General features: G+C 33.6%; 1 protein-coding gene across 1 annotated transcript in view; it reads right to left on the bottom strand.

Annotated features, from left to right (window-relative positions):
* Nucleotides 1–6,943: 6,943 nt before the first annotated feature.
* LOC129234401 (neuroligin-4, X-linked-like) overlaps nucleotides 6,944–26,447 on the bottom strand; it is a 123,711-nt gene continuing 104,207 nt past the window's right edge. The window contains exons 6-9 of the mRNA XM_054868396.1: nucleotides 24,139–24,254; nucleotides 15,522–15,961; nucleotides 10,079–10,428; nucleotides 6,944–7,088 (exon numbers count right to left, since the gene is read on the bottom strand). Coding sequence (XP_054724371.1) covers nucleotides 7,064–7,088; nucleotides 10,079–10,428; nucleotides 15,522–15,961; nucleotides 24,139–24,254 — 931 coding nt within the window. The 3' untranslated portion in view covers nucleotides 6,944–7,063. The remainder of the gene's footprint in view (nucleotides 7,089–10,078; nucleotides 10,429–15,521; nucleotides 15,962–24,138; nucleotides 24,255–26,447) is intronic.

The raw sequence follows: 26,447 nt of genomic DNA, 5'->3' as shown, positions 1-26,447 counted from the left end.
GGCCCAAAATGTATAGATCCGGGCCTGCTCTTTTTAGCACAATTCCTGTGTTGCCACAACATATTGCAACTGAAAGAAAAGACTTTGAACTTTTCTACTGATACCTATTTTCATTGAACAGAGTACAAACAGCTACCTCAAATAGAACAACAAATGAAAAACTAAATAAATAAATAAATAAATAAATAATAACATAAAATAATTTGCTGAAGAAAGTAAAAAAAAAAAAAAAAAAAAAAAAAAACAAGTGGTCAAATTACAAAGGGTTTTCTACAATACTTAAAACCAAATTTGGCGTGCATTAGTGGTCAAGATAGAGAGGTGGTCAAGTTACAGAGATTTTCCTTTATTATATGAGATAGGACTAATTCCGTTCCTGACAAAAGCGATCTACATAGACAGGTGGTCAACTTTACAGATTTTACTGTAATCTCATATTAGCTTAAATTGAATAGACTCACTTTGCACAAAATAACAAGTATTTTTTTGAAGACTTAATTACTCTTTCATCTGTTATTGACTAGGGTTTCACGGTTTGTGATAAAACTTGTTGAATTGAAGCCAAACTTTATTTGACGTTCTTTTTGTTACATTACAGCTCCAAAAAATTGCATTATTTACTTTCATAACTCAAAAACCTATTTTAATTTCAATGTACTATGAAAGCAAAGACAAAAGAATGTTTATGAACGAAACAAAACGAGAAAATTCCTCCATTCAAATGCAGAAAAGACATTTTACGGCGACAAGGGAGTTAATATCAGTTTTCTTTCATTTTTTTCTCCATTTCTTTAAAAATTTGTGTGCTAACATATTTTGGCAATATATAACACTGTACCAAAAATTATTTTTCAAAATTTTAATTAAAAAAATGAATTTTTAATAAATGTGTTTTAAAAAAGCACTGGGCGCAATTCATTTTAAAATATTGCTTCGATAAAAATTTTGGGGGTTGGTTCAATGCACCCTACACCAACTATGTAGTAGGTGTGGTAAAAAAAAGGTAAAATTAAAAAAAAAAAGTGAAACATTAAGAAAAATTTAAAAAATCATTATTGAGAAGATTTTTGCGTGTTATAGTGTCATTTATTAGAGAACAAATTAGTTAGATAACACAAATCTTACACATATAATGAATGCACACAAAAGGTTTTAAACAAATTGAACAAAAATTAAGCCACCTGGAGCTTTTCGAAATTTTAAAAAGGTCGAAAAACTGTAATCGGAGAAAACAGCAGTTTTTATAAAAAATTTGTCAATAACTGCTTTTTTTACATATTGGTGTAAGTAATTCTACTTATTGCATAGCAGGTGGTCCTAAAGGTGCCCTGTAGGACATAGCCTACATATTGTACCGAGTCAAAAATTAATAAGGCCAAAAATTAATGCTGGACTACGTTTTATCTTTCTTGATTAACGCAGTGTCTCTCTTAATGCGTCTCTAAACGAGCTGATGTGTGCATCACATGACTTCCTTTTACTCCAATTTAATGTCATTTTCTCGTTACTGGCAGTTTTAATGTGATTCAATAGTTTACTCTTTAAATATAATTAATTAAATAAATAACAACGGCCAAATTGAAACCAGCTATAAAAAAAATACGCCAAAGTCGTCGCCAAGTTGGCGACAAAACTTGGCGACCAAAAGACTGGCGATATATCGCCAAGTGTCCGCCAAATTATAACACCACTTGAGTTTACATCGAAATCAACAATGATTTCCCCCCAAAAAGGGGCAAAAGACCCCCTTTGGAGCATCCGAATGCAACCAAAAGGGAAAGTGCACAATTAGGCCCTACTAGGAGTCTTCGTACCAAATTTCAACTTTCTGGGACATACCGTTTTTGAGTTATGCGAGATACATACACACATACGCACATACATACGCACATACAGACGTCACAAGAAAATTCGTTGTAATTAACTCGGGGATCGTTAAAATGGATACTTCGGGTGTCTGTACGTTCTTAGGCATATATCCACGTGTGCTCGGGTTGAAAAAAAAAACTCAATATTTGTTCGGGGGTGAGCAAAATAGAAATTAAGGCCGATTTTTGAGAGAAATTTTTTTCACGAATACAATACTTCCTTTTTTGTAAAAGGAAGTAAAAAGAGTTCACAAGCGTTAGTAATTTAACTATTTTATTATCATTTCGTTTAATGTGTTATTGAAAACATGAAGGTGTTCTTTTTTGTGTTCAGAACAGTATAAATGAATAATTATTTCTTAACTTAAAATGTCCCATTTAATTGCATTTCTTACATAATTTGTACCAGTTACAGCGTATCTGTACGCATTCTTTGGGTGTTACAATGTGGCTCAAGCATATCACTACTATCACCGCTACGGATAACAAAAATGACAAAAATTTCACTACTAACCCCGGTCTATCTTATCTATGCAAGTTGCTTATTATTATACCTATCCCTGTTTTAAAAAGATAGATCAATGGATATATTTCTGACACAAAAAAGTGGGGATTATATAATCTTCAGATCCTTTTGTCCTAAGTAAATAAGCTAACTTCCCTTTTATTTAATAAAAAAACTTATTATTATATGTCATATTATTGAATGATAAAATGAATAATATGACACATTTTGACGGTTTAACTTGCTGAAAAGAAAGTTTGAAGCTTTATTTTAGTAAAAAGTCAATTCTGTAAAAAAAAAAAAAGTTTCCTTTGCACTTCCAACATATTCACTTTTTCATAATTTTTAAGACCTTTTGTGTCTTACGCTTTACTAGATTTAAAAAAGAAAAAAATGACATTCTAAATTCGAAGTTTAAAAAAAAAACATATTTTGTAAGTAATTTGTACCTTTAATTGATAATTTTTCGAAAATAACATATTTAATGTACATTAGCTTTTAGAAGTTTATATCGCACTAATATATTGAATTATCACTGTTGCAAACTTCAAAAGAATAGATTTAGTCCTTTTTTTGCTAGAGCTGTTGCCATAAATAAAAACTATAAAAACGTGATTGTGAGAAAAGCAAGATGGGAAAAAAACAAAACTTAATTAAAAGCATTGCATTTAAGCTCATAAAATTTTTTGTAGTTTTCTCATTAATTCATCAATCAAAATAATTTTTTGCGGGTTTAAAAAGAAGAATATTGGAGTTATCTAAATTTCTCAAAGTCTCAAAATCGAAATGTATTTTTCTTTGAACCCAGGAAACACAGTGCAAATTCTTTCGCTAAAGTTTAAAAATTTTTATTACTGACAAATTTTAGTTTTTCCGCGCCAGCTAAGAAATATTCTGCAACTTTTCTCAAGAATATGCGACTTACGTCGCAGCATTGTGCTGCTTCTACTACTTGGAAGGTATATAATCTTAAACATTTACATAATACGTATATATAAAAAAATAATTAAATATTGCAATTTTCTTTAAAAATCAATGTTTAACTTTTGGCCTGAAACATTACGTAAAATACAATTGGTAAAATAAGGTACATACTGTACTTAAATATAAAATGTGCTACATTAAAAAGGTTTTGAATGTCGCATATTATTTCTCCTCTGCCACATAAAACTATTCCGTCAAGAAATTTCTTATTACTTCTGACTCCAAATTCTGTCACACATATTTCACTTTAGTCCATTGCTTCATCCCAGAAAAAAAGTGGGAAATGCAGAGAACTTCCTTTTTGTCATTGGGTCAGAAAGTAATGCACCTTTCACCTTTCCTTTGCCATTTTTCTAGAAGCTTTGTTGGTGCAAGTCGGAAGCAGAGCATTTTTTCACCGGAACATCTTATGCGGAAATTGCACTTTTTCGTGTGGAAGTGTATTGTATATGTAACAGATAAAATGCATTTATTAATGTGTTTTCCTTGGCGCAAAAGGTTCTCCAGAATAAATCGCAGAAAAACTTTTTTTTCCTTGACAAAACCCATTTTCTTGATAAACTTGCCACCAACTGGAAGACAAATAAATTCTTACAGCCCTTCTTGTTTAATTTATTTTTATATCCTAAAGCTTTTTGTAGGCAAAAGGACTTGTTTTTTTTCCTTTTAAGTCAAAAGCTTTTTATTATTTGCGTGGGATTGCTCTGTAAAAGGGTACAATGTTACAGAAAATAACGGTTCTATTTACTGTTCTTTTAACTAAAAAAAAGTAAGTAGTAGTATTAAAGTCAATTGTGGTTATTTTTTTCTTTTGGATAAAAGACACATTGACCCGGAAGCACATGTTTTGTTTTGCTCTTACACAAAGAAGTAAATTGTTTCATTTTGAACCGTGATTCAAGTTGTTTTTGTTTTGTTCTTGCAGATAGGAGTAGATAGGCTGTATATTGACGCTTGGCGATTTGTTTATTTCATAGCGGCGGAAATATATATATATATATATATATATATATATATATATATATATATATATATATATATATATATATATATATATATATATATATATATATATATATATATATATATATATATATATATATATATATATATATATATATATATATATATATATATATATTGGATTTGTTTGTATGTTAATGTAACTTTTAAAGCTGTTAACTCAAATATGTTTTATATGGTGTATTGGGCTCTATTTGAAGTAGTTAAATATACAACTTAAATAGAAAACAAAACTATAAGGGGTAAATAAACCATTTGAAAAAGTAACGGTCCGAAAATATTGAGAAAGAGAAAGTAGTTGTATTTTCACCCTGCACACCAGAGAAATAAAGCAAAAGACGCTCCAAAAGCAAGGAAAACGGGAGAGTAGTAGTTTCCTTGATAATTAGATGAAAATATTTAAAAACATTTTGAGGAGATGGTGAATAGAAAAAGTGCAGTTTTTCATTTCGGAAAAAAGCTAAAAATGTTGGCTTATTGGCAGAGCTAAAGTAGATTCTAAGTCAAAGATAATTAAGATTGAAGTTAATAAACTCTAGTTGAATCCGGAAAAGGCATTTTTTTTTTGTTGGAAAAAAACATACCTAAACATAGATTATGACTGAAAAACGGAAAAACAAGAGTTAGGTATTATATAACAAATTAAGTAGTTAAGGTCAATTCAGTTGTAAATCAGAAATAACTTCGGACTTGATCCGGTTTAGCTTTGAATGGCTTAATTATAGACAACTTTTGTAAGCATTTATTGGAAAGGATTTTCATCCATATAATTAACATATCTACGCTGTTAAGTAAAGGAAATTGTAAATGATAATATTTTTTTTTGTGAAGGGGTTCAACGTGTCAATTAAATTTTAATTATTTTTAGTTTTAATGATTTACGATACTTGTAATTTCGAAAGTTAGAAATGTGCAAAAGAATATATTTTTCCTTTTAATAGTAGATACTCTAAGTTTATGACTACTTATACAAGAAAATAACACTTGAAAAAAAAAGACATATGAATAACTACCACTAATCCGATGGGCTATGTAGCGCGTAAAAAAGTGAGTGTAGTTCATTGCCAAGTGAAATAGACTAATGCCAGAACTCTAGAACACTGCATTGGCGATAATTTATTGTGCTCTGAAATCCAGAAAGCGTTGAAAAGTGCTCAAAGTATGAAACGGTAATTTTGGGTTGAATACGTAAAAGTGAAGAAATGTAATTACCGCCCCCAGACGTTCCGGCATAAGATGTCAATATGGGATATGGCTACCATTTTGAGTAATCTAGACACTCCTGGACGGCATTTGTTAATGACATGTTGTGTTGCAACTACGTTGGAAACGAATTTATCGCCCACGGCACCACACAGCACATGAACATGAAGCAGTAGAACAGCATTAATGTATCACTAGCCGTCATAGTCATGTTTGGAAGCACACGAGTGACGTACGGCCATTGATTACAATCCTATACATACCATGATCCAACTTGTAGGATACTAGTCCTTTTCTTTTATGTTTGCCGGATTGTGTGCTGTACCACTCTCATGCCTGGTTAGTTGTCGTCCACAATTAAACGAACGACTGAACCATCTTTCATCTGAGAATAGTACACAACTTCAGTCGACTTCTCTCCAATTGCGATGCTGTAGACATCACTACAAACGAGCAAAACGCTGACTTGTAGACAATGGGATGTACAAAACAAGCTGACTAGCGTATCGTCTTACTGCATTCTAACGTCTGGCTACAGTTTTTCGGGATATTAACTAGCTAGTAGCATCAGGAAACTGCTTTGCTACCTCAGTAGCTGTGTTGCGCAGGTTCATTTACATTGCTAGCACTAAATACCAATCTTCTGCTGACGTCGTATTGCGTACACGACCTCCCCCGTGACATTTGCTGCACATTCCATTTGTTTCAAATGATTTCAAAACTCTCGAAACAACCCTGCAGCTGACGTTGAACTCCCTAAAAACATCGACATTTTTCTGCCCCCTACTTTGATGTTGCCAACCACACGGCCACACATACAATCATCTAAGGGATGTTGGGAAGATGTACCGAAAAATGCAAGTTCGTCAATTGATTATTTCCCGCCAAACTTTCCTTTTGAACAACAATGGTCATGATGCGGCCAATCATTTATATTGCGCTATCACGTGACCAGCAACGTCGTGAGTCTAAAATTTGCATACTCAAAACACGGGTTAATGTGTTCTGAACTTATGCTAATTTCCACTATTTCTTGCCTCCCATTTTGTGGTTGCAAACGTTGCTACTGCCATCCATCCTTAGCACTTGTCCACCAGTGTATAATACTTACGAAAGATACTTTTTAATTTATAGTATAACTTTTAGACCACCATAGGAATTCCTTCCACCTTTCTTCAGTGTTTGCAATCTCAAGTTCACTCTTTCAAAATATGTTAAAGTTTATCTTAGCAAAAATTGTTTTCCTTTTTCTTATTAAACTTGTAATATAAGAGATACAAATACGAAAAAAATATAGATTTATACACTCCAAAAGAAACTAAATATCAAATACTTTATTTATACCAAATTTTAGCAGACATGGTCATTGATAGAAGATTCAGTGGTCCAAAGCTCTTTAAATGATAAACATTTCTTTTGATAAAAAATCTCATTTCACTTCTAAATGGACGTTTTCGTATAAAGACTCTTGCAAAGTGCATTAGCTGTCGATATCTGGTTCTGATCTGAAAGAGATTAAGTGCAAAACAGTTAAAACATATTTTTGTGTAGGAAGTAAATAAACAATTTTGTGCCGAAATGCTAAAGGTTAATTTAAAAACTAATAAAATACACACATTTTCAAAACACGTGGTTTGTTGTTACAAGGAACCCCCTTTTCAATGCAAAAAAAGGGATCTCATTGATAAAAATACATCGGACGAAACCTTTCTCTAAAAGTCATTTCAACCATTAGCTCACTTCATTTTGCTTTCCTTCATTTTGCATGCTCATGTAACCCCGAAACACATATCACACGTTTCACTGCTGCTTCGCTGGGACTGATAATAACTACGAGGTGTTCGGGTAAGCACGACATACGTACAGTGACCTCTCACTTATACGCGACCAAAGGGAACAACGAAATTTTCGCGCACAAGTGAGATTCGCGCATAAGTGAAAAAACCCCAAAATAAGCTTAAATACAGTAAGTTATCAGCAGTTATAGTAATACTAATAGTATACTACTGATACAAATGAATACGCACATCATTTCTATTTAGGCATTGTAACTTAATAAAAATGTAAATTTGAAGTTGCACGTTTTGTCATTTTTTATACACTGTACGGTATGTAAGCGAATTCCACAAAACCTAAAAACTGTTGCGTGACCAGTGTCATAATCTGTGAGGATATAAAAGATCCTCGATAGGCTATGTCAATGCTTTCCGTTTCACCACGACTTTTAGGAAAGTCAACCTTTTCGCATGTAACCCGTTCTCCCCTCTCGATGTCAATCACAAGACTAACTGCATCCCCATTTGCACACTTGCGCGAAAAAAAAACGCGTTCATAGAAACATTTTGAACATTGTAATAAAGGTGTGTGAAAGCATTCCAAGAGACATCAAGAAGGGTACAAATCTTCCGATAAGCAAAGCGTGAATAGGCGATTTAACTAAAACTTGAAAAAATTTTATCGCGCATAAGTGAAAGGTGCATTTTAGGTTTCGCGTATAAATGAACAAGAGTTAACATTATTTTCCTATATCGCTGGCCGGGCCCTTGAGAAAAACGCGTATAACAGAGGTCGCGTATAAGCGAGAGATCACTGTATTTATCTCCGCTAACACACCGTGGACAGGGGGGGGATACGAAGGCCTACCCGCTTTGTACGACCTACCCGCTTTAGGCCATCCTCCGCTATAGCTGATAGACATTTAGGCTAATTGAGCCATTCCATCGTGACGAACGCAACATTCCGAGTTCATGCTTCGTTGCATAATAACAGTTTTGAACGTAAATTATAATTTATTTGTGGTTTTAGGAATTTGGTGAAGGAATAAAACTGATGTGGAATACTTTATGCAAGAAAACACAGTTTAAAGCACATAAATTGGTTGTTGAAACTAAACTACTTAACTGTGACGAACGTAACATTTTTACAGTCTGAAATATTTTCATGAAACTCAGCTCTCAATTTAGCTAAGGTTTATGTAGATATCATTGTAAAAACAACTTATTGCGTTATTTTCATTCCTAAACATTTTTTACGCGTAATAATAATAATTCTTGTTTATAAAGCAACAGAAAATATTTTATTTTCTGTTGCACATGATGTGAGACGAACATAACCGTGACGAATGCATCTCTGAAGATAGAAGATTTTGGAAATAGACTTATTTTTAGTTTTTTGGACAGGTACATGTCTTAAGATTAATTAATAAGAAAGCATTTATAAGTTGTGTTAAAATTAACCGTTTTATTAACAAATTTTCAATGTGAATTAAATAAACACTTTTTTGTTTGCTTTGTGCAAAATTCGTTTTTTTTTTTCCTCCTCTGCTTTGAAGTGAAAAATTTTCTGCGACAGCTTTAAATTTCTGATACCAAACCTTTTTGTGTGACGAAATTGACGTAGTTGTTTTTTAATTGTTGCGAAAAACAATGAAATATGATAGTAATTATAAAGTTAGCTTTTTTAAAAAAAGTTTTAAAATTTTATTTCAAGGCTTAACTTTAGTAAGCATATAATTGTGGATTCTGAGCATTTTAAACTTTTTTCAGAATGTTGTTTTTAGAAGATTTCTTTGATTCAAGTAAAGTTATCAGTTTGAAAGCGTAATCAACACTGCCAAGGTTCAACTTTGAATTTAGTTTGTTAGCTTTTACAACTAAAATTAACATTATAATTACTATTATTTTACAGTATTTTCAGCAACACTTAAAAGGCATATTTAAAGTTACGTTTAGTTTTCTCATTGTTCAAAACCAATATTCTTCATTAAAAAACACAGTTACGTTGTGAATCTGCCTTAGTCAGGAGGAGAAGGAAGAAGATCTTGGCGTGAGAAAGAATGAGTGGGTGAAGTGACAGCTCAAAATGAAAAAAAAAAAAAGAAGATAGAAGTTTCACTTTTATTGTGGGTCTTTATGACACATTTTTTTTCACGCTCATGCCAATCATCTTTTTCCAGATAACTACAAAGAAATGTAATTTTCTTTACAAAAAAAAAAAAAACAACTGTTTCACCAAGAAGGCTTCTTCCAGTAACTTTTTTGACTTTCTTTGATTCCCCATTTATTTAATTATTATTGTTATTATTTAGCAAGGTAAAACATAAGAGCCTATTTTTTCTGGCAACTACTTTAAAGAGTGTTTTTTGAGTCTCTCCGTAAACTTGGCACGTTGAGAAAGGTAAAACTACGTGGGTTTACAACTCCATGCAAAATTTATTTACTAGCTTCCTTGCGATTGATTCTCATGTCCGGCATTTTAATTTTTGATACCCCAGTATCTGTTTTCTTGATTCTTTTTATTGTTGCTTTAACTTTGCCATAATATCCGCATACGTTCTGCAGCTTTTTTCTCGCCATTTTCTCTTTGTTTGAAAAAACGAAATGTTTGAAAGAAAAAGATTTGGTGTGTGTGCCTGAGGAAGCGCGAGAGAGCCGTCTGTCGCCTGCTATGGATGTTAAGACGTATTTATAAAAGAAATTAAGTGAAAAAAACTTACTCTGTTATTGGCGGCGGCTTGAAAGTCAAATGTTCATGGTGACACGTCCGGTTGCTGGGTTCGGGTGATGAAATGATTTCGGGTGGTTCAATGAGTAAAGGCTCAGCATCTAAGAATGTGACTGTTTTTATGACTTTTTGAGGTTTTTCACTTTTAATTAATTCTGTTGCTGAAGAATCCTCGAGTTGCCGTTTGATCTCGTTCGTCTCCACCAGATCGAATATTGGTTGTTCCTTGCTAAACGGCTGTAGTGGTTCGAAGTCATGAAGGATGAGGGAGGATGGGGCATCTTTAAGAAGATATGGTTTTTTATAGGACGACTCTTCTTCGCTTTCTGGGCCATGTTCAACCTGTAAAAAAGAAAAACCACACAATCGTCGATTAAAAAAACACAATGGTAAATTATCAGAAGTCATAAATAAATAAATAAATAAATAAATAAATAAAGGATTTAAGAAATAAAAAAAACTAAATTTGTAGTTTTTTCTGCCAGAATGGTTATGACCTAGTTGTCTAGAGCGCAGCGTTTTATTTCATGCTTAATCTTTTTGGAATACAGTTCGTATGTATGGAGCTTATAGCAGGTAGTTAACGAACGCAGAGTTGTTTCTTAGCCATCGCTTAAATACAGATTTCAATTGAGTTGGACTAATATTTATCTAATTTCAGCGGCAAAGCATGACGTGGCGTGCCCCTATATAAACTGATACGTACACTTAAATAAACTGATACTGATACCGATTTACACCAGTGAATAATCCAAGACTTGTCGTATGATAATGCAAACAGTTCTGGTTCTTTTCAAAACCTTTATTGTGGCTCCAAAAGGGATCATTTGTCCAGTGTATTGAAGTTTGTACTTAAAGTAAGGATATAGGATATTCATATCGTCACTAAAAAGACGAATGGGCGTACCTAAAAAAAATCGAAAACACTGAGTTATGACCACCACAGAAATGTCCAAAGTCAATTTTATAATATGACCAATGGGCGTATCTCTGCAATAAATAGTGAAAAAAGTTAGATTCCACCACACTGGTGACGGTTCAATAGCGATACAGTAAACTGGAAATCTTTAAATCCGTTTTCTGCAAAATGCTTAAAAGTTAGATACTCCCATTCGTATTTTTAGTGACGATAGAAATGTATATCGCTATTACCAATAAGTTATTTATGCTTGGGTCAATTTCTACAGTTAAGTGAAACAGTAAAAGTTCTCTGACTATCTAAATACAAAAGTTTCTCAGCTTGAATTATGATGTATTTGTTACACTGATATTTTACACATAGTATAAGAACATCATATCACAGTTCTAAACGGTCAGCAGTAAAGAAAAATTGTGACATTTACACGATATGTCAAAATTGCTTATGACCTATACTAAGCTTATACAGCAATATTAAAAACATCTGTTATGATAGAAAGCAGATGATAAAAACGATAATTTTTTAATGGAAGGATTAACAATGCAAATTTTGGTTTGAAGAACATCTGATTTTTAAAACATTATTCAATCACTATAAAAGCCTATTTTTACGATCAATCATGATATCTTTAATTTTATTTATAATTATAGGCATGGGAAGATGGAAAGGATAAGCATTTACCCGAGGAATCCAAGTTTATCATGATAAACAAAGTTCAAGATTTTCGTAAGATAAAATTCGACTTTTTCATTAAAAACTTCATCTGCATTACAGAAAAAACATTTCAAATATCGTACTCTCTGAAAATAGTTTTCTTTAATGACCTAATATATAAATAATGAATTTCATTAAAAAATAATTAAGGTTTTTAATCATAACTAGCGGTATCCGCACGGAATTTTCCCGTAATAGTGTATTAAAAAATAGTTTGGTTTGCCTGTATATTTACAGTTAACGTCTACCAAGCTTTAAATATATATATTTTTTTAAGGATCTCATCATATTTTTGGCAGATTTGAAAACTCAGCATGAAGCTTAACAGAAACCAGCAAAAGCCTTAAAAATATTTTCAAAGAGGAAGGAACTTTCCCTTCCTTGCTTAAAACGCAAAATAAGACAGTTTCCCAAAATTAAACACTATCAAAAGAAGGTTGTAATAGCAATTTTTTTTTAAATTTACTGAACGTAATTCCATAAAAACTAAGAAAAAAATGTAGACGACTTTTTCTTAACAGTTAAAATAGTTTGATTGAAATCCTTTTCAATAAGGAAGAGAAGGATTGATCGACAAATTTAGCCAGTTTTCAAAAATGTTTTTTTTTTTTTTTTTTTTTTTTAAGTAACGAAACAATCAAAGGGAATAATAGACGTAACAATGGGGGTAACAAACAAATAAACAAATTTAACACCTGCTTCGAAAATAATTTCCATTTATCTTTAATTTTTAGTTATGTTCCCGAGCTTAATCGTTTAGAATCGTTTGGTTAGCTTAAGATATGCCTTGGATTTCTCAATGGTTTGGTTTTCTCTTAACGACTCCTACAGCTCTCCTAATGCTCATAGAAACTTCTAACAAACTACATGTTAAGAAAAAACCTGCAAGCTTTCAAATGACATAAAAAACTTAAAAATGTGAATGAAATATTTCTTACTCATATTATCAAATGTATGTGGAAAATGAACTTAAAATGGGAATTGAAAAATAACAAAATCGAATTTTTGGAAAATGACTTTGAGGTGTGCATCCCCATGCTACAAACTAATTTCGTGCAAATTTTCATGAAAGTCGGCCGACCGGTGGTCTAGGCACTATGCAGAGAGACAGAGATCCGGACAGACAAGGATCTGGACAGACAGATATCCGGATATATTTTGAGCTTCGTTATTAGTGGAGATGCGCCTCACAGAGATCTAGAAAGATGGAGATCCTGACTGACAGAGATCTGGACGAACAGATCCGAACTGACTTCGGGCTTAATTATTAGTAGAGATGAGTTATGCTTAAAATAACTTGTCAAAAGTAACATTTCAAAAATTGCCTTACGTATATTTTTATTGGTTAATGTGGAAATCTCTTTTTATGCACTGATAAGGAAATTAGTTTTGTTTCACTCGTAAAGACTATATGTTTGAGGCAAACAGAGGGCACCACCATTGTACTTTTAACTTTCATTTAACTTCTATTTTTACGCTGCTTCTTTCTACTTGCACTTCAAAACTCAGATTTATATTGTTTAAAAAGTTCAATCTCGTTACAGATGTTCTGTTCATAGAATGCATGAAAATCCAAAAGGAAAGCTGATCTATATTCTCTATGCAGCTGTAAGAAATTGAATTAGTGTGGAGAACACGGCTACGAAAATGCTTGCTATACAATCAATTGAAAAAACTGTTTTCAACTGACGTTAAGTCACTTTTTTCTATTCTTTGCAAAAAAAAAAAAACGCTAGTTTGTTATATAAGATTTAATATGAAATTTAGGGAACATATAATTTTTCTGCGTGACGTTGGGAGGATAATAGCACTAAATTAAATGGTTACTAAATTTCTCACAGTATAGTCATTTGCAAATGAAGGAAGAAAAAAAATGGCCTAACCCCTTTTGGAACACATCTGCATGACTTACGAAAAACTAAACTACTAAAACTTCAAATGATTTCAATACATATATTTTTGTTTTTAAAATATTGCTTTTAAATTTCATTTCAGAAAGGGCACACGGAATAATTGTTTCCCTTGCGTTTTTATGAAACAAAATATAAGGAAAACTGCGATTGGTCAATCCCTTTTTGTCACCAAGTCTTACTTATAACTTAATTCCTTTTGGAAGAAAAAAAAAACTTCGCTTCTTACTTTCAGTTTGACTGAACTTTGTTTGGAAAATCATGCTACCTATTGTAATGTTAGACACGTGCTGTTAACATCTTATATCTTTAAACGAGCAATTCTTGTGGGTATATATATATTTCTTATCTCGGAAACGGCTTAACGATTTGGATGAAATTTTGGATTTAATTGTAGTTTTGCGTTCTAAGTTCATCTACATCAGTGTTTTTTCTGTAAAAACGCGATTTTTTACAAAAAACAGTTTTTTAATATAAAGTCAAATTGAGTTAAGCCTTGAAGTAAACTGTGAGTTGACGCATCACGCAGACGATTTGCAACCATAACAATGAAAAATTTTCTCTTCTCGCTGTAAAATTTTACACTTGCTTAGGGTTGCCAGGCTTGGCTGATATTGACCACTTTGGCTAATTTCAAACACACTTGGCTGAAAACAAATTCAAGAGCATTATGTAAGTCGATGTAAGGCTTTTTTTCCTTTTTAAGTGAAACTATTGCTTGACCATCCTATTTTATTTTATTTTATTTATTTATTTTCTTTTTACACTTCAAATAGTTTAACATGTTTGTCTGAATGATTTGCAATACTGTTTAATTTTAAAATTTAAATCAACCCTGATCTTATGTACCTAGTTTGTCAATTTTATTCACAATGGGGCGGTTCCCTTCAGTCAAAAGTACTACTTTTAGTCATTGAAATGGATAGAATGAGCGAAAAAAAATAACATGGAACCAGAAAATACTTTCATTTTCGCAACAGTTTTTTAATTAATTTTTTAAAATGTCCGATTTTTCAAATAAGGTGTGGTCTTGATAACGTCACAAATGATGCTCTTTGGCGCATCTTTCTACTACGTTTTCACGTTATGATAATCGATTTCGATTCCGAGTCACAACTGACTACAACTGTATTTATGTCGAGGACTGCATACTAAGTGCCTTGCCTCCATTATTTTTTATACCGATAGATGGCAGCACCATCACCGGATCGATCAGTTAATGAGAATTTGGAACTAGACCAGGAGCTAATAGCTACCTGGTGCCAGCACTCCCAGAGGTATCGTTTCACTTGGAGGACATTGAGACTACGAGCATATTTAACGTCGCCTAGTCCCCTTTAATGACGACGGTCGATCTTCGACCATCGTGGTTCGAACTCAGGATCCTCCGGCTCCGAATCGGACACTCTACCGATCGGGCTACCACGGCCCGTTTTGATAATCAAGCAGCGAATTAAAATTTCGCTCTATGCTTGCTACCAACCATATCGTTGCCAATACACGTAAGATGCGAATTAGACAGTTTGCACTGTAAATGGCAACACTGAATGGCATTTCGTCATTTGTTATGTCATCGGCAGAAGCCGTAAACAATGAAAGCGCTCCGATTTAAGCAATGTTTTTTAAAAATATTAAACGTAAACAAATTTATCAAAAAATGGTCAGAGCCTATGTTCTTAAGCATGCTCTTTCAGAAAAAAATACTTTTAAAATTTTGGAAACGACCCCATTGCGTTGTTGTTATTACTATTTGATTTTTATTTATTTATTTTTTGTGTTAGCTTTACTTACTGAGTGAATTAATTAATAAGCTGTGTCAAAAATTTAACTTTTAATCAATTTGTTCACTGCAAATAAGTAATTGATATTTTACTGACGATAAAAACACTAACCTTGTAAAACGCTTTTTGGACGTTTTTGGCGACATTTAACTTGTCTTTCTGGTAATATATTGCTGCAAAAGCAACAATGTTCAGCATCAACAAAGAACAACCAACTGCGATTGTTACTCCAAGCGCTGATAAATAAGCTCCTTTATCCAATCCAAACACATGAATATCCGTTGAGTTTCCGGGAATGGCCTTTGATTGGTCCAAGCTGGCGTCCTGACTGGTAATGTTCGCCCCCGAGAAAACGTCATTCGCCGTTGATTGGATTACGTCCACGTACAAGTCACGGACGTTTCCGTCATAGGAAGACATATTATGATGGTCATCTAGGAGGTGATGCCTATCTGATGTGGTGTTATCAACACTATCTAGATGTGGAATCAGGCGCAACCAGTAAGAGAGCTTGTGGGCATTGTAATGATCTCGAACACGGGGCTTTAATGCTGAAGAAAATAAACATTTGAAATTAAGATAAAAATAAAGGGCGTGTGTACACAGTATTATACGAATACATTTTCAAATAATTAGAATAAAATATATGTAGAGTAAAATAATATAGGTCTATATAATATATTAATGTGGAGATTTTTGCTCGAAACCAGTTTAAAAAATCAGAGGAAAAGCTTCAGACTTATGAATATATAACAACGGTAAAATACATACTTTTGTTACAGAAGATGCAAGTTTCAATCCAATTCAGCAGTAAATTTGGATAAGTAGCGTTAAAGCTAGAAATCGGCAAGGCAATCAAAATCGTATTCTTCTGATATAAACCCTTATTCGTCCCCAAAGTAGATTTCTCGAAAGTCGTTATTTCTTTCACCACAATCTATATCACAGAAGCAATAAATGTTTACGTATAAGTATGTCTGGTTTATTTTCTCATTTTATCAGCTACTTTTTAAAACGAATACCAACTAACGAAAGTTCTTTACATTTACCATATTACAGATAGTAACAGGTAAATATTCCAAATTTTATTATTTGTATATAGCTATTGGATACGTTGGAGTGTGCTATCCACTTCAGATCAAACTGAAGTAATATATTTCGCAAAGCTAACAATAAAACCGGCATTTGATGCAAGAATACAGTTTCACCCATTTAGTTCAGAAAATTCGGTTCAAAGTTTGTCCTTGTACTAATATCTGTGCGGAAAGTCGACTACGGATCAGTTATTAGTTAATATTCTAGAAATGTGTAGCCTAAGAAACGGTTTCGAATTGGAGCCTCGAGTAGCTATCACACATCGAGTAGATGCACGATGTAGCAAATGAGCAGTTAGCACGATGTAGCACTTGACTAGCTAGCTGTGCCTATCTGATGTGGTGTTATCAACACTGTCTAGATGTAGAATCAGGCGCAACCAGTAAGAGAGCTTGTGGGCATTGTAATGATCTCGAACACGGGGTTTTAATGCTGAAGAAAATAAACATAAACATTTATACTGCCGTGTGCAGGTAAACGGCAGTATCTGCAGAAATGAGTTTTCGAGATACTCGAAGAAATGTGTGGTGGATTCAATACTAGCAATAGGAAAATGTTGAAATTAGACGTTTTTTTCGCGCCTTTTTTTCAGCTGAAACCAAATAAGCGAGCTTGTACAGTAAAGATAACGTACAATAGATGATTAAATTGCAAAAAAAATGAAAATTTTGCAGTTACTGCCCTTTACCTGCACATGGCAGTATAGCTTATGAGTAGCTATGCTGCCGTGAGTATTATGAGTACTCATAAGCTACATCGTGCTGCTCTGCGTCCATCAAGAGGCCCATGAAGTCACCTGAAGCGCTATTTCCATATGACCGAGGCTATATTTTGACAGGACAATGGACAAGTTTATGTATCTCCACAATACCGTAAGCAGTCCTTAATGTTCTAAAGACTGATTTAGCAAAATAACTACAACACTAGAAGAGGCTAAATGAAGTGCCTCAAGAATGTACACACACACACTGTAAAAACGATTCAGAAACGTTCCTGAACTATAATGGGCAGCTGATGTGCCCAATTTCTTCCAGTAACATATTTTACAAAAACCAGGAACGTTTTGTGCTGAAATTCAGTAACCTTACTGAAAAATATTCAGAACTCTTCCCGTTTAAAGCCAGTTGTGTCTCTGGAATCGCAGAATAAACTTAGGTGAGTATACTGTAATAGCGTGATACCTTACCGCGTTTCGAGGAAAGCTCCCAAAGCAGTATTGCAAAATGGGCAAAGCTAATAAAGAATTGCAAGTAATTGTCAAGAATTTTACTCGCCTGCAATTCTTGCAAAGCTACGTGGTCCGTTTACTAATTTGCGCCCTTTGGACGCCTTACTAGTCTGGACGGGCCGCAATCGAATTCAAGCCGATTCACTTTATAAATACGCTCAATTAATCTTTAAACTGGGAGTTAAACAATTTTTTTACAACAGTGAGAAATCTGCATTCGGGCGACTTGTAGCAATCCAGGAAACTTTTTGACAATGATACTTGATTTTTCCAGGAAGTGGATAAAAACCATAGAATTCCCGAAACGTTACACGGAAATACTCAGTAATGTTCCGGAATTTTTTTACAGGGCAGTGATAACTCCTTTTATGGGACTATGGTGGGCATTGACTCTAATGGTTGTTTTGTGTATATCAAGATACTGTAATTATACCGTCTTTTACAATAACTTACAGCTAAAAGTAAACAATGAGGGCTTCCTTTGGCAATATTTGCCATTTTTATGAATTTCTTACTGAACTACCGACTCCCGTCGTATTACGCGAGGTTATTTGAAGAGTGTTTTTTTCTTTTCGTCATTTTTTTTCGGCGAAAAGCTGCATGGGTATCACATTTAAACAAAACAAAAAGCGTTGTTTCTTCATTAAAAAGATGGAATTTTTTTTAAATGTCCAATTGCATAATTTTACAGAGAAATTGATAAAGCAGTTTTATAACGCCGAAATGTTTCACTCCAACCCCTGTCCATTCTCCCCAAGAAAGCGGACAACTAGATCGCGAAGCTGCTTTGGTTTGATTGAAACGATTGTTTTGTTGACCATCGTTACTGTTTGACCACGGATTGCATGGAATTGGCAAACATCCAGGTAGGGCGACTCCATCTGAGTGAGGGGGAAAATAAAAATTTTATGCGCGTATTTCGCTTATTTGAATGAGACTCTGCTTAATTTGGAGGCTAACATACATCTGCAAAATCTGACATTCCTGAAAACTAATAGATGCTTCCATTTCCGCGTGTAAACCGGATCTTTGCCTTTCCATACAATCCGTGGTTAAACAGTATCAGATTTTATGAAACAAGTTTATTTTATTGTACTGTCTGACCATCGATTACATGGAAAGGCTAATATCCGGTTTATAGGCGGAAAAGGACGTATCTATTAGTTTGTAGGGGTGTTAGTTGGTTTGTTACAGATGTGCACTTTTGCCTCTCTATTATTTAGCCTTAGTTTTGTAAAAATGAAAATTTGCTCTCAGCAACGTTTTTTTTTTAAATCTAAAGTATTTTTGATGTATATCCTCACTGCAAAACTAATTGATTTATCTATTCACAACAAAGCTTTTAGCTTACCATTTTGCTTTTACGTTCCTAAACGAAATGAAAATATTTTCTTTTCTTTTTGTTGTTTCCATGGTAACTATTTTTGATTTCCCTTATTTTATTTTAGAGAATGCAATAAATGAATAAGGCACTAGTGACATTATAAAATGCGTGCATCAAAATCCCATCGTTCTTTTCACTTCTCCCCTGCTAGATTCATTCGGATGGAATCGTCTTTAACTTGGCAAATTGTCAAATTACAATCCGTGGTCAAACAGTATTGTAAATTTCTATCAATTTTCATAGCACTCACATTATTGTAAATTTAATTTCATTCCCTTTTGATGTTTAAAAGATTCATTTCAGTTCTCAAAAATCATATTCGCAACTAATCAAACCTACATGTCAGAAGTAATAATACTAGTCGCATTCGACTTAAATGATCACATTACGTTATTGTAAAAGGCAATTCACTATGACGTACGTTTATAAAGTATTTTAATACTCATAACATAACATCCAAAAAAAAGTATCAGATTGAGATAAGAAAATTTAATGTTTTGTACTCTTCCTCTCAAAACGTGATTGTGAAGTGAAGCAGCTGAAAAAAAATAAAATAAAATGTCCTATTGAAATTTAAGATGAAAGCAATTTCTTATCTAGAGTCCTTTCAAAGTGATTTAAGAAATTCTCCTTCAAATTAAAAGCCGATATTAGTTTCAATATAGAAACCTTTTATAGAAGTAAGTGATGTAGAAGTCGTTCTGATATTAATGGTTGTTTGTTTTATTTCATTTTATTTGTTGTTTCCTATTCGGCTGTAGCAAGGCAATTTATCGGATGACAAAATTGATTCTTGTTCCATCATATGGCGGGAAACGACTGGTAACTAAGAAAAGCTGGAGAAAGATTGGAAGATTATAGATATATTGCTCTGATATTGAAATTTTGCAGAGATTTATGGTATTTCCAAGTTCATAGCGTTTCTATTTTCCTTTTGAAGCTCTGGTATGTAGTAGAGATTAGATGCTTGGAAATCGAAGTTTAGCTGTGTTTAATATTGATCTTGTGCTTTAAATTAAAATTTTGTGAAATGACACAAAAATATTCAATATTATTTTGTACAGTTGTATCAAATGTATACTCTGTAAATATAAAACATTGTATAGTATGTACCAAAAATTATAAATGTTGTACTATTCAATAAAATCAGCTAATTTAAATTGATATTTTTTCACAACGTCAAAATTTGTAATCGCTACAAAAAAAAAAAAAAAAAATAAAGAAAGAAAAGAAAAGAAATGCTTGTGTGCATGGCGCTCTTCTGCGGAAAACTGTAAGACCTAGAAATAGGAAATTTGGAATGCAGATGTACTTTTTACCGAGAACGAGTAACTCAAAGTCAGACTTCCAACAAATTATCTTGGGAAAAAAAATGTTTTTTTGTGATTAATGGTATTTTTTTTTCAACAGAGGCATAAATATTTTTTCTGTTAGTGTATTTTTGTAAATATTGAAATTCAGTTTCAATAGCCTTTAATTGTTCCCAAGATTTCAGTTGAGAGTTAGAAACATTGATGTGAGTTATGATGCATAGATCAGAAGTGGTTCATCTAGCCGCTGAATGCAGCTATCAAACAGAAAATACATTGTTGATGCAAAACATTGTGATGAAAAATTAAAAATACTTAAAAGTATTTCTACTCACAATAAATAATTAACAAGTTTGCTGAACAATTTCTACTACTACTTGATAAGTTCTATTTAACGTTATTTAAATTCGAATATTTTAAATTTAAGAGTTTAGATTATTTCAATTAACTCACACCTTTTTTTCTTTAGGGGAAGGTCGTTTAGTATCGGACAGCGGGTAGTATCGGACAAGGGCTGCTTCTTAATTCCGCTGCCAGGGGCAGCACGTACTGGGTCAACATAATGTGCCGTATTGGGGAAGAAAACCACAGACGCTTCAAATCAACCGTTCATTCTGTGTGTAAAGCTAGTTGTTTGTTTGTTGAGAGAATTGCGGTGTACGAACTTAACTTCTGGGGCCTATATTTACACATAGAGTAAGTTATATTGTTTCATTTTTATACCTTTAAACTGATAGTATATTAATCTAAGTATTATGAGCTATAAAAGTGTCTAGCTTAAGTAATACCCTAGTGGTGGTTAAACAACAGTAGCGTTACAGTCGGACTGTATCGGACAAACCAATTCCGGGTTCTATCGGACAAAGTTACTGGCACCAAAATAAAATACTGACGGTGTTTCTCTTTGTCCAACAGGTTGAAATGGAAAAATCATGACATAAATGGGATGAAATAAATATTGAAGAAGCCATTGAAAGAGTTGGACTTAATAAACTGACAATTAGAGAAACTACTGAAAGATTACTTTGGGTAATAGGATCAAAGCTTTTCATTTTTAGACGTGTATACTATTATAAGTAACCAACTACTTTGTTCGTTTCATTTTTTTGCACATTAAAATGTTATTTCTGAACTATTTGTTTTTATTTCAACATTTTAATGTTTTGTCCGATACAACCCTTCAAAATTTAAAATTGAACAAAAATAGAGTTTGACAAAAATTTGTTTAAAAAATACGATTCCGTGTTTTTTTTAACCAAAGTTTACAATTTGTGTTAGGTAACTTAGTACAGCATAATTTAGTGTAAAAACTAATTCTTTACAAATAAAACAAAAAGTGTTATGATTGCAATGGCTTAGGTGTCCTATACAACCCGACTTTCCTCGATTTTTTTTAATACTGGTGTTTATTATCAGTTTTACTTAAAAATTAATGATAACTTTTGAATGGTTTTAAAAAGGTTTAAGAGATTGCGGAAACAAACAAAGAAATTTTCTGCTTCGCGCCAACATTTGCCTCTGTCATTAACTACTCTTTGGTCTAAAAGTTCTGCTCAGAAACCTTTAGCTCATCTGATTGGCGCTGTTTTCAGTCCTCCCAGTGACAAGCAGACAACGTGTTCCCAAATCCCACGTTGCTTGGTCTACTTCCACTATCGCTACACGATGGTTTCTCTATAACAGATGCTCCCAAATCGCATTCCGCTGCATCTTGGGGTATTATATAAAGAACATTCAAATGAAACCCGGTCACTAGAGTAAAGTAATGGTAACAATTTTATTAACTGAAAAATAAATGCTAAAACTGGTGGCACATTTATCCCTATGCGACATTAGTCACTCGATTCCATCTCTGAAGAAGCTAGTAGGCTGCTATCGGATCCAGGCCTGGACCCAGTCACACACTTCGTCGTCCATTGTGAATCGATGTGCGTCAATAGCTTGTTTCAGAGGTACTAAAACATCTGACCTCTGAAACATCTGACCCATGAAAGTCATACATTGAAAGGACTGTTAATAATCCAGCGTTTCCCACCGAAACTGCTGCAATGTCGTCTGCACCGAATTAGCGGTGTGTGGGCCCCTTTGAACAACATGCCTGACCATTATGACTTGATGGCCCGTCTAAGTTTCTGTAAAGTGATTTGATTACCCTGGGCATTGATGGTGATTCACGTTCCAGGAACTCGACAAGCAGTGGACTTTTGTGGTAAAAACAAGGAAACGTTCTGTAGTAGACGATAATTTGTGTGACCACCTACTCTTCCTTGTGAAACTACACTGTAGCCGTGAAACTTCAAACACTGCTCAAGCGTCAGTCTCTCTAACAATAGAATAACAATCTAACGTCTAATTTGAAGTTAGACTCACTGAACGGGTTTCATTTGAATGAACCCCATAGGTACCTCAGAGGCAAGAGTGTCTACGAAATGTCCATATAAACAAATATCTGTCGTTAGTTAAACAAAAAGTTGTAATTTTTAATTTTTAAAAGCTCACCCGGTCATCACGTATCCTTTCTTCAATGAAAAAAAAATGGAGTGGCTCCCTCTCCTATATTAAGATGTTTTAAGGCACCTTTATTTCAATAAGCAAATATTAATCAAGAAAATTTTATCAATCACTAACCCTATTGCGGCATATTTTCTGAAGTTCACACAAAGTTTATACAAGCATGCAAACATTATTCTCCCTTTTTTTCTATATATTGTATAATTTAGATAAATAAAGGTACGATTTTACGACTTGGAAATGCATGAGAACATCTGCACTATAGTATATTTTAAGGCAACTTAAATTCAAGAAAGCTAGCTTATGTCACCCCACACTCTAGAAAAGTTCCAGAAATGTTCTTGAAAAATAATGGGCAACTAATGTGCAAAATTCTATTAGTAACATGTGTGACAAAAAACAGCAAAGTAACCTGCCTGAAATTAGCATAGAATCTTTAAAAATAATTACAAAGCCTCCCTTCCCTAATAAAAGCAATCCAGTATTTCAAATAAATCAGGAACCTTTAGAATAAAACACTTTTATATTAATATGTAGCAATGTATCTGGACACCATCCTGCCTAAACACAAAAGCTTCCAAAGCATTTTAGCAAATGAGCAAAGCTTGGCCAGAATTGCAAGAGGAAGACGAGCCTTCCTTTTTTTCTTTTGCTTTAAATTTTTGCGAAACATTGAGCGACTGCACTTCGTCTTCATTAGGGGTTCAGTCAATCTTGACGGAACACATATGAGCTGAAGGCGAAACACTTAATAAAATTGCTGAGTGCATTTTGACATCAATAGTTAAATTTTGTTTTCACAACACTCACGCAGTTTTAGCAATTCAGCAAACCTTTTCAAAGACAGTTTGTTTTCGCAGGAAACGGCTCTTATCTCTTAACCTCTTTCAGAAATAATCGGATGTTTCTAAATTTTCTTACAGTGCATCTTTATCTCTACATTTTTTTTTAAACTATTCTTTTTTTCATAAATATTTTTCGAATTATATATCCTGACGAATTTATGAACAATATTTCTTCCAAAACAATGCTACAAATCAAAAGGGTACCAAAAAAAAAAAAAAAATGTCAAACTACTATAATAAATTATTAAGATTTTTCAACACTAATCTGTTGAAAATATTTGTGATAAAGCGCATCTTAATTATTAGTTTATACAGCATGTGATACTTGTAACAACAGAAATTGAACAATACTTGCATATGCTGAGGTACTTCTGATGATTGGAGGTGAACTCTGGCCATATGACTCTTTCATATCTTCCTCGAGTTATTTCCATCTTCAAATCTCCCAGCTGCGTACCAACATTTGGATCTCTGGGGAAAAGCAACAGCAGAGGGTTAGGCTGAAGGTTATTAACTAAAAAATTAGCATTAGATAAGAGGTTGTTGAATAAGATTTTTGGTATAACATTGTACATATTGATAAACTAAGTATATCTTTCCCCAATAGCCATTGAAATAGTGTTGTTTCTGTTTGTGATCTTGCCAAAAGTAGCTCTTGTTGACTACTCAAGGTTTCTAATCCCAAAAGTCTTCAGAAAGTCTAAACAAGAAAAGGACATCGAAAAGGATACTCCCTCTTTACAACCAAACTGAGTTTGATGTTAGATTTAGTGCAGGTGGAGTATCCCTTAATAAAGCATAATGGTGGAGAGAGAAAAGCCCTCCATTCTGTTGTTGTTGTTGCATGACCCCATGGTCAGCAGTGCTAGACCAGGTCCATGAGTTTGTTTACCCTCAAGAAACCCAGCACTGTCACTGGGTCTTCAGTCAAATCCCTCCTGGAGAGCCCCAGGCACGACAGTATATGGTCAGGCGAAGCCCGCTCATCGGAACACTTGGAACAATACAAGTCTGGAAGGTCTTCGATCCCTCCAAAAATTTTAAAGTTTTAAGATGTCCACTACGAAAACGGGGGGTGTGGGTGAAGAACGTCGGGAAAGTGTTCTCTTGGTAGGGTCACCCAAGGCGTGAAGGCCACTCAATATCAGGGCCATGACTCAATATGCTCAGCTAAAGCCTGGGGCCGAGCTAAGTCAGTCCTCCACCTGTTTTTTGGTGCTCAAGTTCTTGCAACTAACGGAGGCTGCTTTCTTTCCCCACCCATGAGTGATACGGCCCTCCATTCTTGAAGCAAGGATTCAGAGATGTATGATTGTTTTAAAAGTAAAGTATTGGAAGAAACCAAGTTTCTTTTATTCGTTTTACACAAAACTTGTCAGCCATGTGACTTAGATCTTTGACTTCGATTTTCCTAACCGAATTTTTGGATGGTTCGTTCCTATTCCTCTGCTCTAAAGGCTGCGGGCAAGTGCCATTGCTACTAAGTCGATATCTATGACATTCGAAGTGGCAAACCTTCTTAGGGTTGTTTGCAGAGTTTTTTCTTTACCAAGGGAAAGAGCACCACCAGGGCAGCGGCCCATTAAGGCTGCTAGAACAGACTTTAGGGCCATTCCATGAATAGGCCGCCATTTTGACCGGCACGTAACAGCTCATATTTTATTAAAAACTAGCCTGCGTGCCCGGCGTTGCACGGGCTACTTAAAAAATGAAAGACCTGTTCAATTGACGTTTTTGTATTATTCTGACATCAGTTTCTAAAGCGCTAAGGAGTAAATAATTACGCGTAATGCAAGGTTTGTACCAGTAGAGCATATTTTTGGCAAAAACCTCTTTAACGTTAATCATATTTATCAATAATACAAGTTATGAGTATTTTCAATTAGCACAAAAGATGAAAATATATAATATGTGCTCACTTTAAACTGAATTAAATCTGATAGAATATATCTGAAATATTTATGTACAATTACAATCAGCTTTTTACATAAAATGACACACACTTTTTTGTTGATTACGGAAACTAAAGCACCAAGACTTAATTAATACCAGTAAGCATTAATTTAATATCAAGCCATCAGATTCCAATTAAGTTTTAGTTAAAATCCTTAAAAACAATCTTTTTTGTTCAACTCTGTTTCACTTAAAGAAATCCAAACAATCTTAATTTAACGTGTTCTTTTAACGATACAAACTGTATTGCAAAAATCGAAGCAGGAAGGAAAAAGAGATTTATTACAATTCGAAAACTCACCCATGTGACGGAAAAAAGTCCAACAAAATAAACATAATTAGTCGCACATCCTAAATGTACCCAAATATGAGGCCGGTGAATAATAAACTTACACTTCAATCAATAAACATTACTAAAGGAACATTTTTCATATGCTGAAAAGAGTTGAATGTGAAAAAATAAGAAAGGGCAGACGATAAATGTCCGAATAGAACAACCAATTTTAAACTAATTAAAAATGAAATTCTAGATGGAAACGTTGTTTTAAGATTTGGACAGCAGCCAAAAAAATCTCTTTTGACACAATTATTAGAATTTTATTTGCTCACCCATATGCAAAATGGCAACAGGAAAGAAATAAAAATTCCTGAATAGCGTTATGTTAATTAACGTTTTAATTAATATCTGCGCTAATTAAAGTCGTACAATTG

The sequence above is a fragment of the Uloborus diversus genome, chromosome 1 (assembly GCF_026930045.1).
Source record: "Uloborus diversus isolate 005 chromosome 1, Udiv.v.3.1, whole genome shotgun sequence".
NCBI classification, from domain to species: Eukaryota; Metazoa; Arthropoda; class Arachnida; order Araneae; family Uloboridae; genus Uloborus; species Uloborus diversus.
This window is presented reverse-complemented; position numbering and strand designations above follow the sequence as displayed.